The 17,457-nt window shown below is 38.4% G+C and overlaps 1 protein-coding gene across 1 annotated transcript in view; it reads left to right on the plus strand.

Annotated features, from left to right (window-relative positions):
- Positions 1-17,457, plus strand: part of cacna1c (calcium voltage-gated channel subunit alpha1 C) — a 414,391-nt gene that overhangs the window by 356,789 nt on the left and 40,145 nt on the right. Inside the window, exons 24-32 of the mRNA XM_088922581.1 lie at positions 365-424; positions 2,647-2,753; positions 3,955-4,042; positions 5,190-5,297; positions 6,531-6,583; positions 11,880-12,026; positions 13,007-13,208; positions 14,515-14,673; positions 15,791-15,901. Of these exons, the coding sequence (XP_088778707.1) occupies positions 365-424; positions 2,647-2,753; positions 3,955-4,042; positions 5,190-5,297; positions 6,531-6,583; positions 11,880-12,026; positions 13,007-13,208; positions 14,515-14,673; positions 15,791-15,901 (1,035 nt within the window). The remainder of the gene's footprint in view (positions 1-364; positions 425-2,646; positions 2,754-3,954; positions 4,043-5,189; positions 5,298-6,530; positions 6,584-11,879; positions 12,027-13,006; positions 13,209-14,514; positions 14,674-15,790; positions 15,902-17,457) is intronic.

A 17,457-nucleotide genomic window follows, 5' to 3' on the forward strand; every position in this document is an offset into this window, starting at 1 on the left:
AAAGTAAAGATCAGTGTCTGAAAAAAGTGGGAAATAAAAAATGGAGTAGAACTGGAAGAGGATTACATTGTTGGGGTATCAGACAATAGGGAGAATCCATTTGAAAAGAAGAGGGGATAGTGGTGAGGGTGATGGATGTATTGAAGGCTTTGTAGACATAAATTTGGATAAGAAGAAAGCAAGACTCCTGAAAGTTTTGGATATGAAGAGTGAGACAGTAGGAGCTAGAGAATAATTTCCATTTTTCCTCTGTAGTATGTGTTCCTTTTTTGTAGTGTATTTCTAATACCAGATTTATCACTTCTCTCTCTCCAATACCAAAATTCCATTACCTTCTCACGTAGGTCTTTTTTACTTCTCTCAGATCCTGGGCTATGCAGACTATGTCTTCACTGGACTGTTCACTATTGAGATCATCTTAAAGGTGAAGCCTCCTAATGCATACATCTACCTCATTATCTGTATTTTAGCAAGTAATGTTTTAATGCTGGGTGGCACAGTGATGCAGTGGTTCACATTGCTGCCTCACAGTGCTGCGGCCCTGAGTTCGATTCCTGGGGTGTTATTCGTACAGTATGGCATTTGTATGTTCTCCTTGTGTTCACATGGTTTTCTTCAAAATACAAAATCGTCCCTGGTTTGACTGTTTCTATCCATGCATGGAACCAGAACTGTAGGCTTTATGTTTGCCAGACCACGTTTGCATACAATGTTTGCATTTGCCATATCCACCTCAGTCATGAGTTAGATTTCCCTCTTGAGTCCCAAGCATGTTTGTACTATTTTATACAGTGATAATCCACTGTACAGTACATTGATCCTGTATCCATTGATTCCTAAACAAGGTGCCTCTATATTTATACCACGATTCATTTTCTGTTGCCTGAAGCTTTGAGTCATTCCAAAGATCAAGTCGTAAGGTAGCAGAAAGATAAACTTTTAACAGTACTTTACATTGCATATAAACAATGTTTTACTTTCATCTCCATTCTCTAATACACTAAATACATATTAAATATGGGTATTACCACTATATTTATAAATATTGTCACAAAACAGACAGATCTGGAGTGTTGGTCTTGGGTTATGCTGTATGAACATTAAAGAAAGGAATAAGTACACATTCTGCTCGAGATTGTTAAGCAAATCAGCTACACCTGCGGGTAAGATGATTTGTCTTTACAAAAGAGAACAGTGGACAACTGAGATTATCTAAACCTCCAGGAGTGGACCAATCAGGCCTTGAGTGAGACAAACATGTTAAAGGTGTGCAACCAAAGGAGAATAAAAGTCAATTAGTTTATATCACAGGGAAAGGTTACAGTTGTTTTGTCAAGTGCATTTAATGTGATGAGTCTGATAATTGTCCCTGACCAAACACGATCCTCCAGTTTCAAGTCAAATAAAACATCCTAAACAGGGAAAGTGGAATAGCTATGGTTAAAGATCAAAACAAGAAGGGAAGGTTTAAAACTAAACGATTTGTCTGTCCTCAGCCAATTACTGTGTCTTCTATTAGGAATGGTTATATGGACGTAGGTCCTCCTGATCACGCTGCCTACAGTGGAGGATCTGCTACAATGTGCAATGTACAGTGGCTAATCAGAAATAAACAGTTGTTTAAAACTTTATATAAAAAAAATATAAAAAACCCCTTCGTAACATGATACCAAATTCTAAAACAACACACAAAATCAGTGCCTAACTATTTAGCCGGGCAGCTAAGCATCCAAACCACACAGTCTCCCCCTTAAAACTTGTCAAAAAAATTAAAAATTCTCAAAACATAATTCCTCGGTTCCACTTGCTTGTTCAGTTTGTTGCTTCCTTCCCTCACCCCTTCTGGTGCAGCAATGGTTCTGCCATCTGTCCCCAGATGGCAGGTAATAGGTTCCTTTGGTCGGCCAGAGCTGCTGCCCTCAGTCACCAGACCAATTGTCTTTGGTGACTGAGGGCAGCAGCTCATTCCCCATAGCATTCTGGGGAATGTGATCCAGACAAGAATCTCTATTGTGATTCCTGGGCAGCAAGCCTCTCCCAGCGTGTTAATGTGCAATTATTAACAACAATTTGTAAATTGTTAATTAGATTTTACTACTTACAGTAGACAAGTGTTTTCTAACCCAGGCAATGCATATACTGTACAGGGATAATAGTCTACCATTTTCAAGATTAAAAAGGTTCAGTTCTTTAAATCTATCAGTTAAATTTGTGGTTGCTCTTCTCTGGCCCACACTGTTCTCCATACAGTATGTACAGTATTTTGGTTAAAAGATACCCATGTGAACAATTCCTTTTATTAGCTTTTAGGATTCATGTTAAAGGACTTGGTGATAATGTAAGGAGGTCAGTCTTCATGGGAGAGCAACACTCTGTTCAGTAACAGTGTTTTAAAGATTACTGTAGAGTGCAAAGGTAGAATATTATAGAGTACCTTCACAGCAAAGTGTCTAAATATGGTAGTTATGAGAAAACATGAAGATTGTCTTATTGCTCAATGACATGGTCCTTTCACAACCACAATATGCCCATTGATATTTGTAGTGGAACAATTTTAGCCAATTGTTCCAAAACAGTTTTATATTGAGGTTTTGTATTAGATTCAAGGACTAATTTCTTAGTAATAACTTGTATGTTTTTTTACAGATGACAGCCTATGGAGCCTTCCTTCACAAGGGGTCGTTCTGTCGGAATTACTTTAATATCCTGGACTTGGTGGTTGTCAGCGTATCCCTCATCTCCTCTGGAATTCAGTGAGTCTCTACTCAACTATCCAGGTTTAATGTGGTTAAGATCAGAGGAAAAAAATAATAATTTCATGAGAAATTAGTCTGCCAAATGAATGTGCTGCCATTGAATCAAAATGAAACAGGAAAGAGATTCACTGTAGAAACAATTGTGAATGTATGATAGGAATTAAATAGCCAGGTGGTGTATTGTTTTTTCTGCACGCTTAATTTTTGGTACAAAACACTTTTACATACTTAAAATATATGTATTTTTTAAGTTTTCTGATGTGGAGTTGTTTAAAATATGTGCAATTATAATATTATAGGACAATTATTTGTTCAAATAAAATTCATTACATAATAACATTTCAGTTTTTAAGTTAGCAGGGTACTCCCAAACTGTAAGTTCACAAATTAACTTCAGGTGCTGAATAAATAAATAAAATAAAGCCTTTTGATACACTTAGTCCCCCAGTAAAATAGACATCTCACATTTAAACTTCCTTTTTATTTAAAACGTGCCATACTTGCATTTTTACTTGTGGATAAGATGCTGGAGACTTGTAGATAAGCCTCCAGCAATAAGAACATAAGAAGGGTAATAAATACTGTAAGAGGAGGTGAGCCCATTTGAACCATTTTGCTCATTTGAGTAAGCATCTTATTGATCCAGCATTCAGCTTCTTCTCGGGAGATCTCAAAGTATCAGCTGGGCAGTTGTTCCAGACCCATTTTCATTCGCAAAATTGTTGAATATGTGTTTTTAGTTTTAGACTATTTTTAGACGATTAGGTCTTTACTGGCCCCACCACCTTAAAGGTAATAACAAATCAGGGTGTTATTAAGACAACAAAAAGACTCCCCAAGTGGAAGTATGCAATTAATTTTGCACCACTTGGTGGCTGTCAGTGTGTCCCACATCCCCTCTGTGATTCATTGAATAGAATAGAGGTTGGGATTACAAAGCTAGGGTCTTCTCCATAAAACAATCATTTCTGCTGACAGATGGTTCTGCAGGTGGGTGTGTCAGAGGAGCAGGTCTGCTTCCTTGTCCCTCCTGAGTGAATACAGAGTCATGGTCAGAGAACCAAATCTTATTTTTTTTATAAAATGGTGTCCCTTAATACTGAAATTTGCCCGCCACACTATGCAAGAATTATTGTTATCTGTGGAAATCTCAGAGTTTTTATGAACATTAGACAATGCTTTCTTGTTTTGTCTGCAGATCAAGTGCCATTAATGTTGTGAAAATTCTGAGGGTGCTGAGAGTACTGAGACCACTGAGGGCTATTAATCGAGCCAAGGGCCTGAAGGTTGGTATGGTGTAATGATGTCAGCCTGGACACTTCTCCACCAAACTGTAAGAATGGTAGTTTTTACTACCTTGTCTCTGCTAATGTAGAAGGCGCAGAACTGAGCATGACCCATGAAGTTATTTAAGGGGTTCATTCACCCACAATTTGCTAAAACAAACAGAAAAGGGAATTAGAAAAATAGATTCAAATTCAGTCCCAAAGTGGTTAACACACAAAATTCCCCTGTTCTCCCTTTTAAATTTATCTTGAAAACAAGTATTAAAAAGCATAAAATACGAGGTCATAAGGTAGAAAGAAGGAGGAAAAGGTGCCCAATCAAAGTCGAGAGAAAGGATCTGACCACTCTATCATTATCTGAGCTCCAGAATGATGTAATCAAGCTGTTCTTCTTACACCAGTCTCCACCTGGCCTCATAAAGTAGATGTATAGGCAGTAGTTAGTTAGTAGTTAGTAGTTTAGGGTGCCTCAAACCCTGATCTATTTGAATGGCCTGTTCATTATCATAATAATTTTGTGTTTCCATCTGGGCTTGAGAAAAAAAATATTTATAGGTACTGTACTTTGAAATGAGAACATATATTAATTATCCAATTTAAAAGACCGTATTGGAACACCCAACCATTCCAAGAATGAGATTAATTAGTGGAGAGATTTAAAGGGAAATAATCAGATAATTTTGATATCCTATCCTGCATAAGAACATATAAAAGATTATAAATGAAAGGTCAGTACTCAGCCCATCAGCTAGTTTGGTTGCTAATAGCTTAATTATTCACAAATATTAAATAGAAATCCCAGGAGCCTTCTACACCTGGAGAGCCCTTTCCAGTTTGGTAAAATGAAAACTTTGTATGGTACTTAGTCATACAAAACCCTTAATTGATAAAAAGTTAATTTTAGTAAAAAATGATTAGATGCTGGGCTACGTCAAATCTTCAACACAGATGTTTAAATATGAAAACTACTGGACTTTAATTTTGGCAGAAATACAAGTAAGTTTTTAGCGCACAGAAAGCTGCTTTTACAGTATGTGACACATTTTCAATTGCCTGGTGGCTTAAAATTCTTATTTCCACAGACTTGCTTCTATTATGCATCTCAACTATTTATTCATCACTCCTGTATTCTGTGCTGCTTTTTCAGCATGTGGTCCAGTGTGTGTTTGTGGCGATAAGGACCATTGGGAACATTGTCATTGTCACCACTTTGCTGCAGTTTATGTTTGCCTGCATTGGTGTCCAGCTATTCAAGGTAGGTTTTCTAGTCGCAAATATACAGCAAGGGATTGATACAAGAAAAAGAAACCTCTGAGCCGAGGAAAGGGCTTTTGCAAAGGCTTAATTGATTCCCATAAGGCTTTTGGAATAGGAGAAAACAATGCAGCCAACTCTTATCCATCTCCCAGTTCCCAAGTAGTCAGCATCGACAACATGGATGGACAGGGAAAGAGAGGAATAGATAATGGAATACCTTAGACAATGCAATGTGTTAGACACAGACAATGCAAAACCTTATTAATCATGGTTGTTCAACATCCTGAACAAGGAGCATGTTGTTAACATAAAGTCAGTTAAAAATGTATTTGTTTATAACCACTCTTATTGGCACAGAAATTCTCAAGAATTTAAAATGAAATGGTAACTTGATTAGACAGGTGTTAGATTTTTTATTAAACAGGTCTCAACAGGTCATAATGGTATCTGATATACGGTACAGTACATTTCACTTTATTTTGATAAGCATAGTACCATACTCTATTCCCCTTATTATACATTTCATACAATAAAGACAATTAGAGCACAAACGTTTGCTGATGACACAACCCCAGTCAGCTTGATCTCATGATATTATTCTGAGCCCATTCTTAGTTATGTTTTTACATGGTTCAATGAGTTCTTTTTGGAGTAAAATGTTTTGAAAATGAAATAATCATTGATTTTAAGACAAATGTAGTCGCTAGTAAAATAAATGGTCAGACTATAGAAATTGATGATAATTACAAGTAACTGGGTCTGATTACAGATAAAAGTATAAGATGGGACATGTCTTGTGAGACCATTTATTAAAAAAAGGCCAGAGGAGAACTATTTTAGCCCTTTTCTACAAATCATCTATTGAAAGTGTCTTAGCAAACTGTTTTATCTGTTGGCTTGATAACAACAGTTCTGCATATTGTAATATGCTGGGTAAAATAGTGTGTAGTGTGTACAGTATGTAGCAAAATCATTAGGGTAAATCAGATCAATGCACTCGACAAACTTAGAGTTCTAAAGAAAGCTAACAGCATTTGAGAAGTGCATTATGAAAGTGTTGAATTACTGTGTTTGAATATCCTGTAAAACAAATATTTCCCAGGAGATGATAAAGCTTGAATATATTCACATTAATATAGGCTCTTGAAAATGGAAAAGCCATTAGTTTTACATAGAGCTTCAACACCCTGTGAGAACAGTTATATACTGACTACACCTCTTTAATCCACAGGGCAAGCTTTTCAAGTGTACAGATGGCTCTAAGCAGACAGAGGCAGAGTGCAGGTGAGATGATCAGCTATTTCAATTTCAATTTATTTTTATATAGTGCCTTTCACAACAAGGTTGCCCCAAGGCACTTAACAAAGCTGTGTGACAATACATGACATTGCAGAAAACAAGCCAGAAAACAACAGAGGAGAGGAACCAAAAACTCCTCTGTATGGAGAAAAAAAAACCTCTAGGGGTCCAAGGTCAACTCACTGCCCAACCCCCTCTGGGCATGCTAAGATTATACAATTCTAAAAAAAGTACTAAATGTGGAGTATTAGGTCTTCCATCATGTCTTTCTGTGTGCCAGTACTCCATGCAGATCTCTGTAGACCAGCAAATCCTCCTAAACAATAGCTGTATTCACGATGTCCCTCTTGGATCCATGGCAGTGATGCAGCATCCACCTCAGATAGTGCCCAGCTTGGTCACCATCCAGACACGTGGGGAGGAAAATAAGATAGTTTGGTCAGAACAGATGTATCTACCTGGAAGGCCAACACTGAGACATACAATGGCACGTAAAGCAGCACCAGCAGTCATAGTTGCAACGAGCTATGATGTAAGGTATGAGTAGGCTAGGCTGAGGTAATAGTTTTTCAGTCTGGACTTAAATCCTGAGATTGACCCGGCATCCCATACATAGGCTGGCAGACTATTCCATAAACTAGGGGCCCTGTAGCTAAAGACTTTACCGCCAGCTATTTTTTTATTAATATGTGGAATAAGAAGAAATCCTGCATTCTGTGATGTAAGTGGGCAACTTGGATTGTATACATTAATCAGCGCCATTAAATAGACAGGTGCCTGACCTCTGAGGGCCTTATAAGTTAATTAAAGAATTTTGAAGTCTGCCCTGAACCTAACAGGAAGCCAATGGAGACAGCTACTGTAAGTATAGGTGTTATGTGGTCGTACTTTCTACTCCTGGTAACAATTCTCGATGCTGCGCTTTGAATTCACTGTAAGGTGTTGAAGGTGCGATAGGTACTCCGTGATAGTAGGGCATTACAGTAATCTAATCTGCTGTATACAAAAGCATGTATTAGTTTCTCTGTGTCTTGAGTGGAAAGAAAATACCTTAGTTTTGCAATGTTTCTTAACTGTAAGAAGCACGCCTTTGATATTGCATTAACATGAGAGTTACTGTAAATGAGAGCATTGTGTTCAAGATGATGCCTAAGTTACGTGCCGAATCTTTGAGGCATAATTTTAAACCCTCAGAGTTGAGTGCTGAGGTTATAGCACTCCTATCTGCACTGTTGCCTCCAAACAACAGTCCCTCAGTTTTATCAGAGTTGAGTGACAAAAAGTTTTCACACACACAAGACTTTACTTCATTAATGCAGTTAGCTAAAGTGACAATTGACAAGTTATCGTTAGATGTAAATGAAATGTATATTTAAGTGTCATCAGCATAAGAATGAAAGTTCATATTATGCTTTCATATTATCCTACCTCGCGGCAACATGTACAGAGAGAACAATACTGTTCCGAGCACTGATCCCTGTGGTACCCCAAATTTGACTGGTGACTGTGACAAAGCAGTACAAATGTTAGATGTTTGAACATAGTGAAAACGGTTAGTTAAATAGGAGGTAAACCACTTAAGGATGGTTCCACATAGGCCAACCTCAGACTCAAGACTGTGTAACAAAATACAATGGTCAACTGTGTCAAAGGCAGCACTGAAATCTAGGAGCAGAAGCACTGTTGCATTCCCTGCATCAGTTGCTGTCAGAATACCATTTACAACTCTTGTTAATGCAGCTTCAGTGCTGTTGCCTTGGTGGAAACCAGACTGGAATTTCTCAAGTATATTATTTCAATCCAGATAAGACTGAAGTTGGGCCACAACTATTCTCTCAAGAATTTTAGATAAAATGGAACATTTGAGATAGGTCTGTAGTTGTTAAGAACTAATTGAATCCAAATTTGGTTTCTTAAGTGGTGATCTAACAACCACTACCTTAAATTGGTCAGGTACAACGCCTGATGCAAAGGACGTGTTCATCATACTAATTATAAGTCCTGCCAGTACTTCGAGGGAATCTTTAACTAGTTGGGTGGGGATGGGATCTAGCGGGCAGGTGGTTGATTTTGTCTTTATAATTCATTTCTTTAGTTCATGTTCATGAACTAATTGAAAAACACTGAAAAGGTGCACACACTGTTTTTGTTCTAGGCTTCTTTGCGGCCTGTTTGATTGTGTTTGAAGTCTGATGTTGTTAATTTTATTGTTAAAGAAGTCCATGAAATTGTCACTACTAAAGTTAGCTGGTACTGTTGAATCTGCCTTATTTGTTAGATTAGCTATTCTTTATTAACAAATGGTGGGATGTTTAGCCAATCAGTCTAACACTTTACTTCTTGGTTGCTTGAATCTGACATGTAATGGCTAATCATCTCTGATGATTCAAGTTGGATCAATGGACATATACTTAAAACATCAGACATCAGAGTGAAGCTTTTTGGTAAAATTTATATTCTGTATGTCATGTTGCACATAAACCTCTTACATTCAAGAAATGATGTAGAACCTTGAGGTTGAGAAGTTTGATAATTTTATCTATCTCTGTGCAGTGACCTACTCTTATTAATATTGCTTCTGTTAATTTAATAAAAATGAATCAAGGTCAAAAGATTTAAGCTCTGACAGTGTCAGTGCTCACATTTTTGGTGCTAACTGTAAAAAAGTATACCGGTACTTGTAACATCTTTTTATTGTGGTAGCTATATTTTCTTTTTGACAAATGCTCCATGGTAGGCCCAGTATTGACATGACTCTGGGAACAAATTAATTCAGGAAATTATGTTGGAGGATCGAGAGTTCATCAGAATTATTATATTCTAAATTATCAAAATACTTTACTACCAGACGGATGTAACATCTCTTATAAAATATAGGGCACCCTTTACACATTGTTAATTATAGTACCTTGTAAAATAAGCACAGCAGTGTAATGTTTCACCACTGGCCTGTAAGTCTGTATCCTCTGAAGAAATATCTATTCCTGATACATTCCAAGGTACAGGGTCATTCTCTTCTTTAAAAGGTACTATAACAGACAGTTCCCACAGGAGATGTTACAGGCTCATCTATACGTGACCTTATTCACCAACAAACACTCACATCCATCATTTTTTTTCTTTCTCTCACACTGTGCACAGCTAACAGCCCTCAAACACAATTAACACTCTTATTTCACAGAAATACATAAGCAAAACTCATAATATGCCATGTTGCCAAGATCCTTCTCTTTGCTTGCTGTACAGACATGCCAGACGTCACACATTGCCATGGTTTGGCAGGCAACCTCTGTTACTCTTGCAACACAGAGCCAGGGTACTTCCGGCTGTACTTCCTGCTCTCTGGTCTTCACCCAAAGTACAAGCCAAAGCATAACAATCAGTACCTCACCCTTCCTCCTCCAGGGATGACAGATTCCAACTGAGTCTTCTGCTTTCTGGTTTTTCCAACTCCACATGCAACCCACTGCTCACTGGCAGAGCCAAGAACATATCAGTTCACACCTCACCTTCCTTACTTCAGGGCTGAAGAACTCCCTTGCTCTCCAGTGTCAAAGCTCCAAATTTAATAACCTCCCAGTTGGGAGCCCTTGACCAGTTGTCCAGCATAGTTCAGTCAGTAACAAACTCTCATGTTTGATACTTTCCTTTCACACCACCACTATTCTATCACTTGGGCATGACCACAAGACCTGCTGCAGTCCGAAAGCTCATTTCCCTTGGAACTTCACTGTCGGAACTCCCCCCACCCCTGAACCGGTCTGCTCTACCTGCTGTCTTCCTTCACATCATTAACTCTCAAAAACAAGCATGCTAGCAGCAGGTCCTGAGTGTCTCTGATTGAAAGCCCTCTGGTATCCAGGCCTTGTCTCCCCCCCTGTCTCCCATCTCACATTCAATCACCCTCAGGCTTCTGCAGCCTGTAGCCAGTCCACTGTCTAATCCTGCCACATCCCTGACGACTGCAACCTCAGCATCCTCTACTGCAACAAAGTTGCATAGTCTCATCTACAGCCACATTCCATATACCTCTGTGGCACTCACTGGATATGGCACCGCCAGTGCAGTGTGTGGATACACCCACACACAAAATCTTTTCTTCAGTTCCCTACAGCTGCAGCTACAGTACTTAAACAGACACCAGCTGACAGCCTGTCACAGGTAGATAAACACCTATCAGCATAATATACATACTTTTCTTACTTGTCAGGATCCTAAAATGATGTAATATGATTTGATCATGGGGTGCAGTGGAGCATCGCTGCCTCTCAGCTCTGAGGCTCAGTGTTCACTTACAGACCTACTGTAGGATAATATCTGCATTGAGTTTGTATGTTTGCCCTGAGTTTTCATGGGTTTCTCCTGGGTGCGCCTGTTTTTTCCCATCATGCTGGTAGGTTATTGACTTCTGGGAAAATTGGCCCATGTGTGAGTGTCTGGATGAGTTCTGCAATGGATTGGCTTCCCATCCAGGGTGTTTCCTGATTAGGCTGGATCTACAGTATTTGGTCATTTTCCAAAATTGTGTATTTTGGGGTAAGATTTTAAAAAAGATTCTAAATGTAATCATGTTCCTCTAAAAACTGAGGATATAATCATTGGTTCTTCCAGGATGTAAAAGTGAGCGTGATGTTGTTACATCTAGTACCTAGTACAGATGCAGCCAATTTAATTATGCAAAATATGATCAATAAAGAAAACAACAACTGAGGCAATATGTCCACATAATCAGATGCACATTAATAAAGAGGTTTTGCTTGCTTTCTCTAATGTTCAACCATTGAATGCATGTAGTAGTTCAGGTGGGTAGCTGCGTCAGCATGCGTAGGCTGCAAAGGAACAAGTAATACTGTAGGTTTATTCCATGCTGAAAAAAAGAAGAAAGAAAACACAACGTTTGGCTGTGGAGCCTTCTTCAGGTGTAAGGGCATTGAATGCATGGTCACAGTCACCTCAAGGTCATGCTCTATGATGGGGTCTGATCCTTAATGAATCATGTTAAAATATGTGGAGATCTTCACAAGTAAAGGTATCTAATATTCTATTAATGTATGTGAAGTTCTAAAATCAAAAAGAAAAAAACAGACCCTAAAATGAAGGATTAAAAAACATAAAAAAGCAGTTGGACCCCTTCAACATAGAAATGGGCTTCAGTCACATCAACATAAAATGTTACTACTGTATCCAAAGAATAAGATAAATTCTTTATTAAGATTGGAAACCTGTCTGAACCGACAGCTCTCTTCCCTCATACCCTTAACATGTCCTTCTGTGTCCACAGAGGGCACTTTATCCACTATAAAGATGGGGATGTGAATCAACCCGAGAAGGCAGAGCGCAAATGGGAAAACAATGACTTCAACTTTGATGATGTGCTCCATGGGATGATGGCTCTCTTCACTGTGTCCACTTTTGAAGGATGGCCAGAGTAAGTCAGTTGCTCCTGAAGCCTCAGAAAGACGTTCATATTAAACATATGGTTGTAGAAAAGAGTAAGAGCTTTTGTGTTGGGACAATTTCTACAAAGAACCGTTTTTTGTTCAGAAATGAAAATGGATGATTTGATGAAGTTATGAGTGGTCAGAAATCTAGTTAATACATTAACCTTTTTCCTCTGCAATACTGATATACTGTACAGTATACTATCCCATGGATCCCAACTGCTTAGCCTGAATTTAGGTAACTTAGACCTGCTGGTTGTAGATCCTTTTCACCCAGTCCTGGTCCTGCAGTACTCCTGTGCCTTCTGTTATATGTTTCCCCTCTTACCTCTTAATTAATGAAATTACTAAACCAGTTGCTTCAATTGCTTGTTATCTGCAATCAGGTCTTAATTTCAAAATCATATCCTGAATGATAAATTTCATTCTGGGGAGGAAATGTGAATAAAGTCCAAAAAAAATGGCGAGCATACAGTATACTGTATGGCTCTTCAATGCTTTGTTTAACATCTAATCGGTTTTCAATTTCTTATGTACAAAAATATGAAAATTACACTGTGTCAAACATTCCCAGTAAACATGATAGACATTCTTATAAATTCATAAATTATATTCCACCAGGACTTTTAGAGAACCATCCTACAAAGAGAGGAATTTTCAAACCTAGCATCCAGCACAAGATATAGTAGGAAAATTGTATTTAAGAGTTGTAGCTGTTTAAGAAATGTTCTGGTAAAGATTCAATAAATATAATTAAGAAAATTTCAGCAGGAATGTAAACCAGAAGACACAAGGGTACTCCAGGACTGGGAAAGGCTTCTGTAGATCATAATGTTCTCATTCTTTTTCTTACATTAACAATTGTCAGAATCACAAGACACTGCAATATGTACGTTTTCACAAACCCTGACGTGCCTGCTTTAATTCAATTTCAACAATGCCTTCTTTTTTTCTCCCAAATGTCCAGTCTGCTTTACAGGGCTATAGATTCCCACGCCGAAGACGTGGGACCCATTTACAACTACCGTGTAGAGATCTCCATTTTCTTCATCATCTACATCATCATCATTGCTTTCTTCATGATGAACATCTTCGTGGGTTTCGTCATCGTCACTTTCCAGGAGCAGGGTGAGCAGGAGTACAAGAACTGTGAGCTGGACAAGAACCAGGTGAGAGAGTAAACTGTCTGGAAGCTAACAAGTTTGCAGAATTTCTCCACACAACTCTACAAAAATTCCAGGAGACTGTCCTCAAAAGAGTATGAGAGCCAGACGTCAATTCAATTTACTTTAGGCTGTAGGGACAACAGAACTCACTTGTAGAATGATAATCACATGCTATGAGAAAGAGACTAAAAAATAGGAAAACTGCACCTCTAAATTAACCACATTAATTCAGAGCTATACAGAAGTCAGTAGGTGCCAGAAAGTGATAAATTTGAGGAGAAGGCATCCTGGCATACTTACAAACCCTGAGCAATATCTACTGTACCACAAACTTTAATGCTGTTACACAATACTGTATATTGATTATGGGGCAGAATGATCTAACACATTAGCCTGTCTATCTGGGAGACACTGTGTTACTCTCACCACTGTGTGTGAAGACATTGTCTGTGTGGTAGAAATGGTGCCTCATGGTGGTGCATTTTCAGTCTTATCCAAGGAAATGTTCAGATGTTATTCTGGAGACTTCATTCAGAGTGCTGGTGGCAGCGGTTTGGAAAAGGGGATTCAAAAATGATAATCTCATGCCGAGAGCATTTGAATTAAATATTGTGATCAACCACGTTGCTGCATGAATTAACATCTAAAGAAGCATTTACAGTATGAATCATCTCAGAGGGGCCTCAGTAGATGTTCCAAATTATAATTTATAGTTGTCATAGAAATAAACTTTTTTCAAAAGACTTTAAGGCATACCCAACATAGTTTTGTGGTCCAGAAATACTAGATAGCAGTGTTTAGGAGAAGTAAATTAAACACTAATTAGCATTTTATTCGCAGGGTCAATCATCAGTTTAATTAATCAAGGAGTAGGATAAAGATTATTTATTCATTCAAAGTCATTCACAGTGTGAATCCTTTTGCATCAATTGTAGTAAAATGCAGCAATTGAGTGCAGAAATGTAGATAGTAGAAAATCTTTGTACTACAGACAAATACTTAAAGTTTACAGTACAGCAGAGGAAAATACAAAACACGTTCACTCATGTTTGAATGCAGCACTTGAGAGCTATAAAAGAGTCAGTAAGTGCCAGAGAGTGATATTTTTATATTTCAATGTAATTTGTAAATAATCAATTATCAACTGACTTACCTGCAAGAATGAAACAACTGTAAAAAAAATTGAAGGGAGCAGTGAGACTGTGGGCCTAGAAAGGCCTGGGAAGGGGTGCAGAAGAGGCAGAGAATATTTAGATATTTAGTAAGATATAAGGTGATCTTATCATGCTGATGTTTGCCTTGCCTTCAGCGTCAGTGTGTGGAGTATGCCCTGAAAGCCCGGCCCCTGCGCAGGTACATCCCCAAGAACCCTTACCAGTACAAGGTGTGGTATGTCGTCAACTCCACTTACTTTGAGTACCTGATGTTTATCCTCATCCTCCTCAACACCATCTGCTTGGCCATGCAGGTAAGTCTGCTTCACTGTCTCACCACAGCAGGGTTCTCAACCAGTTCAAAAAGTTCACAAAGCTTGAGAACAGGGACTTTAAGCTCCTCTACTTTATAATTGCTGTCAGAGCAAAACCGCATTATATTCTGTTGCTCTTTGCAATGCAAGTAGGGCATGCATTAGGAATCAAAGGTACAGGTAAAGGTTTAGTCCATGCCGAAAGGAAAAGAAAACAGACTGTGGAGGCTGTGAAGCCTTCTTCTGGAGCGGGAGGGAAAGATGGAAACCCGCACATAAATAGCGTGTGGAAGAACAGAAGACAGGGTAGTTACAAAGGAGCAGGGAGCAGGGGAGAAAGAATACCGACGCTCAGGGAGAACAGGAAGAGAGGCAGAAAACAAAACCTGCAACTGAACAGAAAGGATTGTGAACTCCATTCATGCTTTAGGAATACAAAGGATTGTTTGAGAGTGAGAGCACAAAGCGGCACGATAATTGACTGCCTGTAATAAATAGCTTTGAAAATCAGGATTTTAGAGGTATCCTTAAACAGCAGTTTTGCTATGTTTCTTAAACAAAAGAAGGGTTTACCGTCCACCACTTTTATTGCACATATAAGTGAAAATGCAAATATACTGTAAGTAAACTCTCAGGCTGGAGAAGGTTGGGAAGCCGTATGTGATGCATAGTAACCCTCATAAGGAAAAATAAATATAAGGAAACATATCATGAAAAACATAATAATGAGTTTATACTGCGTAATGATGAGAATAATTAAATACATTTAATTTACATACAGCATTTCCTATGTACAGTTATACTTCATTGTATGCCTTCAATGTATTGTACCTAACTGTATTGTAATTTACAGTATGTGTAAGTGTAATGTCATAGTGTGTTTCAATGATATATATATTTTTCTTTTGTGGACAAGAATTAATGATAGTGTTTGTTAGGTAAATTCCTATGTGTAGTCTACAGTTCTACTTTCTAATATTAGGGTTTTGGTTTGTGGAAGGGGGGAGGGGATACATTAAAATAACAATCAGCAATGCTAGAAAATTAGCTAAATAAATGGAATAAGACATTTCATTAGAGGTATTTGCTAATCTTTGCCGTGTTTGCTCATTCTCAGCATCATGGTCAGTCAACGTCCTTCAACAAGGCGATGAACGTACTGAACATGCTGTTTACTGGGCTCTTCACTGTGGAAATGATCCTCAAACTCATCGCCTTCAAGCCACGGGTAAGTAGCCACCTCCCTCACCCAGGAAGCTGCCACTTTGAGGGGGCTGGAGGTTCTGGTGTCTTCTGAAGTAGAATTTGTGTTGGTGAAAGCACTGAAAATGTTGTTTTTCAGCCATGCTTATGTACAGTATTTAAAGGTGAGTTCTGTTGTTCTCCATTGTAGTCAATAAGAACTAGGCATTGGATCTTCAGACAGCACAGACCCCCACAGGAAATGCAATACCCATTTGCTCACCAATCTTTTGTCTTGGGAAAATAGTTAGTGTGTATCTCTTTGTGTGACCCTGGAGAACCACACTGACACCTGTTCAGAAGAAATGTCCTGAGATTTCCAAGGAAGCCAGGAGATAAGGGGTTAATATCTCAAAGTGACAAACACTTTTCCTTCCCTTACTACTTTTAGTCGTGTGTTTAAACTCAGTATCAATATAGATGTGTGTTGTGCGTCCATGTACACTTCCTCTTTGTACAGTACTGCATGAATGCATGGGTTGTTGACCATATACTGTTGATGTGGTTATCATTTCTAAGGCTTACCGTTGATTTTCCGTTATGATCTTGAAAATTATCCTTGGCCAACCACCCTTTCCTGTATGTCAAAACGATAACATTGTTAGAGAGTAAGTGCGACTTGTGTTACTTAGCCCTTTTTTAAAGGCCAGTTACTTGGGTATGGAAGTACTTGGGTACTTGGAGCCCTGTTAGCGTACTGTACTTTCAATATACAGAGCAGACATGAAGAAAGTGTATTTTCTTGGATGGAATTGGGAACTGGAAATTTTTTTGCACTTTTTAAAAGAACAAGATCTCAGTTCCTGCATAGAAAACAAAAGCTAGCCAATACAAGTTAGTGCTAAACATAAACAACACAGATATTAGGTTGAAATTGGCGGGGAGGGGAGGTTAATGGAAAATTTAGCTGTGTGACACAGTGACATATTAATAACTTATTTGGTTGAAGCTGTTATCCTAAGCAACATACAGTACATTCGCACCCATCCACACAGCTGTTTTCTTTTACTGTTTGGCTGAAATACCTTTCTCAAGTGTACAAAAACAGTGTCTCACCTGGGATTAGAACCCACAGCCTTGCAGTTAGAAACCTATTTATTGCTCCACGTTGCTGCCAATACAATCTACCAAGAGATAAAATTAAGACATCTTAATGTTCATATTTTTGGAGGGATAAATAAATACCTTTCTGTTTTATCCATCCATCTGCCCATTTTCCCTTTTTTATCCATCCTTCTAAATGCAATTTGAAATGCTATCAAAACGCATGCAGGAAATTCATTGTGCATCCTAGCTCCTCTGATAAGAATACCGAAGCTTGTGATTCAGATGGCCTCACAAGTCAAATGAAAAATAAGGAGGCAAGGTCTGAGTTCCCTTAACAATAACATTTCAGTACTTCTAAAGATTTCCATTTACCCAGTGCATATTATCTCATTTGGCAGACAACCCTATATTTACTGAAGGATGTTACGGCCCAGCCCCAGTAAAAGCAGGAAACTAAGTCAGTTTGAGAGCCCTGCATCTTTTCACTTAGAACTG

This window comes from Atractosteus spatula, chromosome 8 (assembly GCF_055471065.1).
Source record: "Atractosteus spatula isolate fAtrSpa1 chromosome 8, fAtrSpa1.hap1, whole genome shotgun sequence".
NCBI classification, from domain to species: domain Eukaryota; kingdom Metazoa; phylum Chordata; class Actinopteri; order Semionotiformes; family Lepisosteidae; genus Atractosteus; species Atractosteus spatula.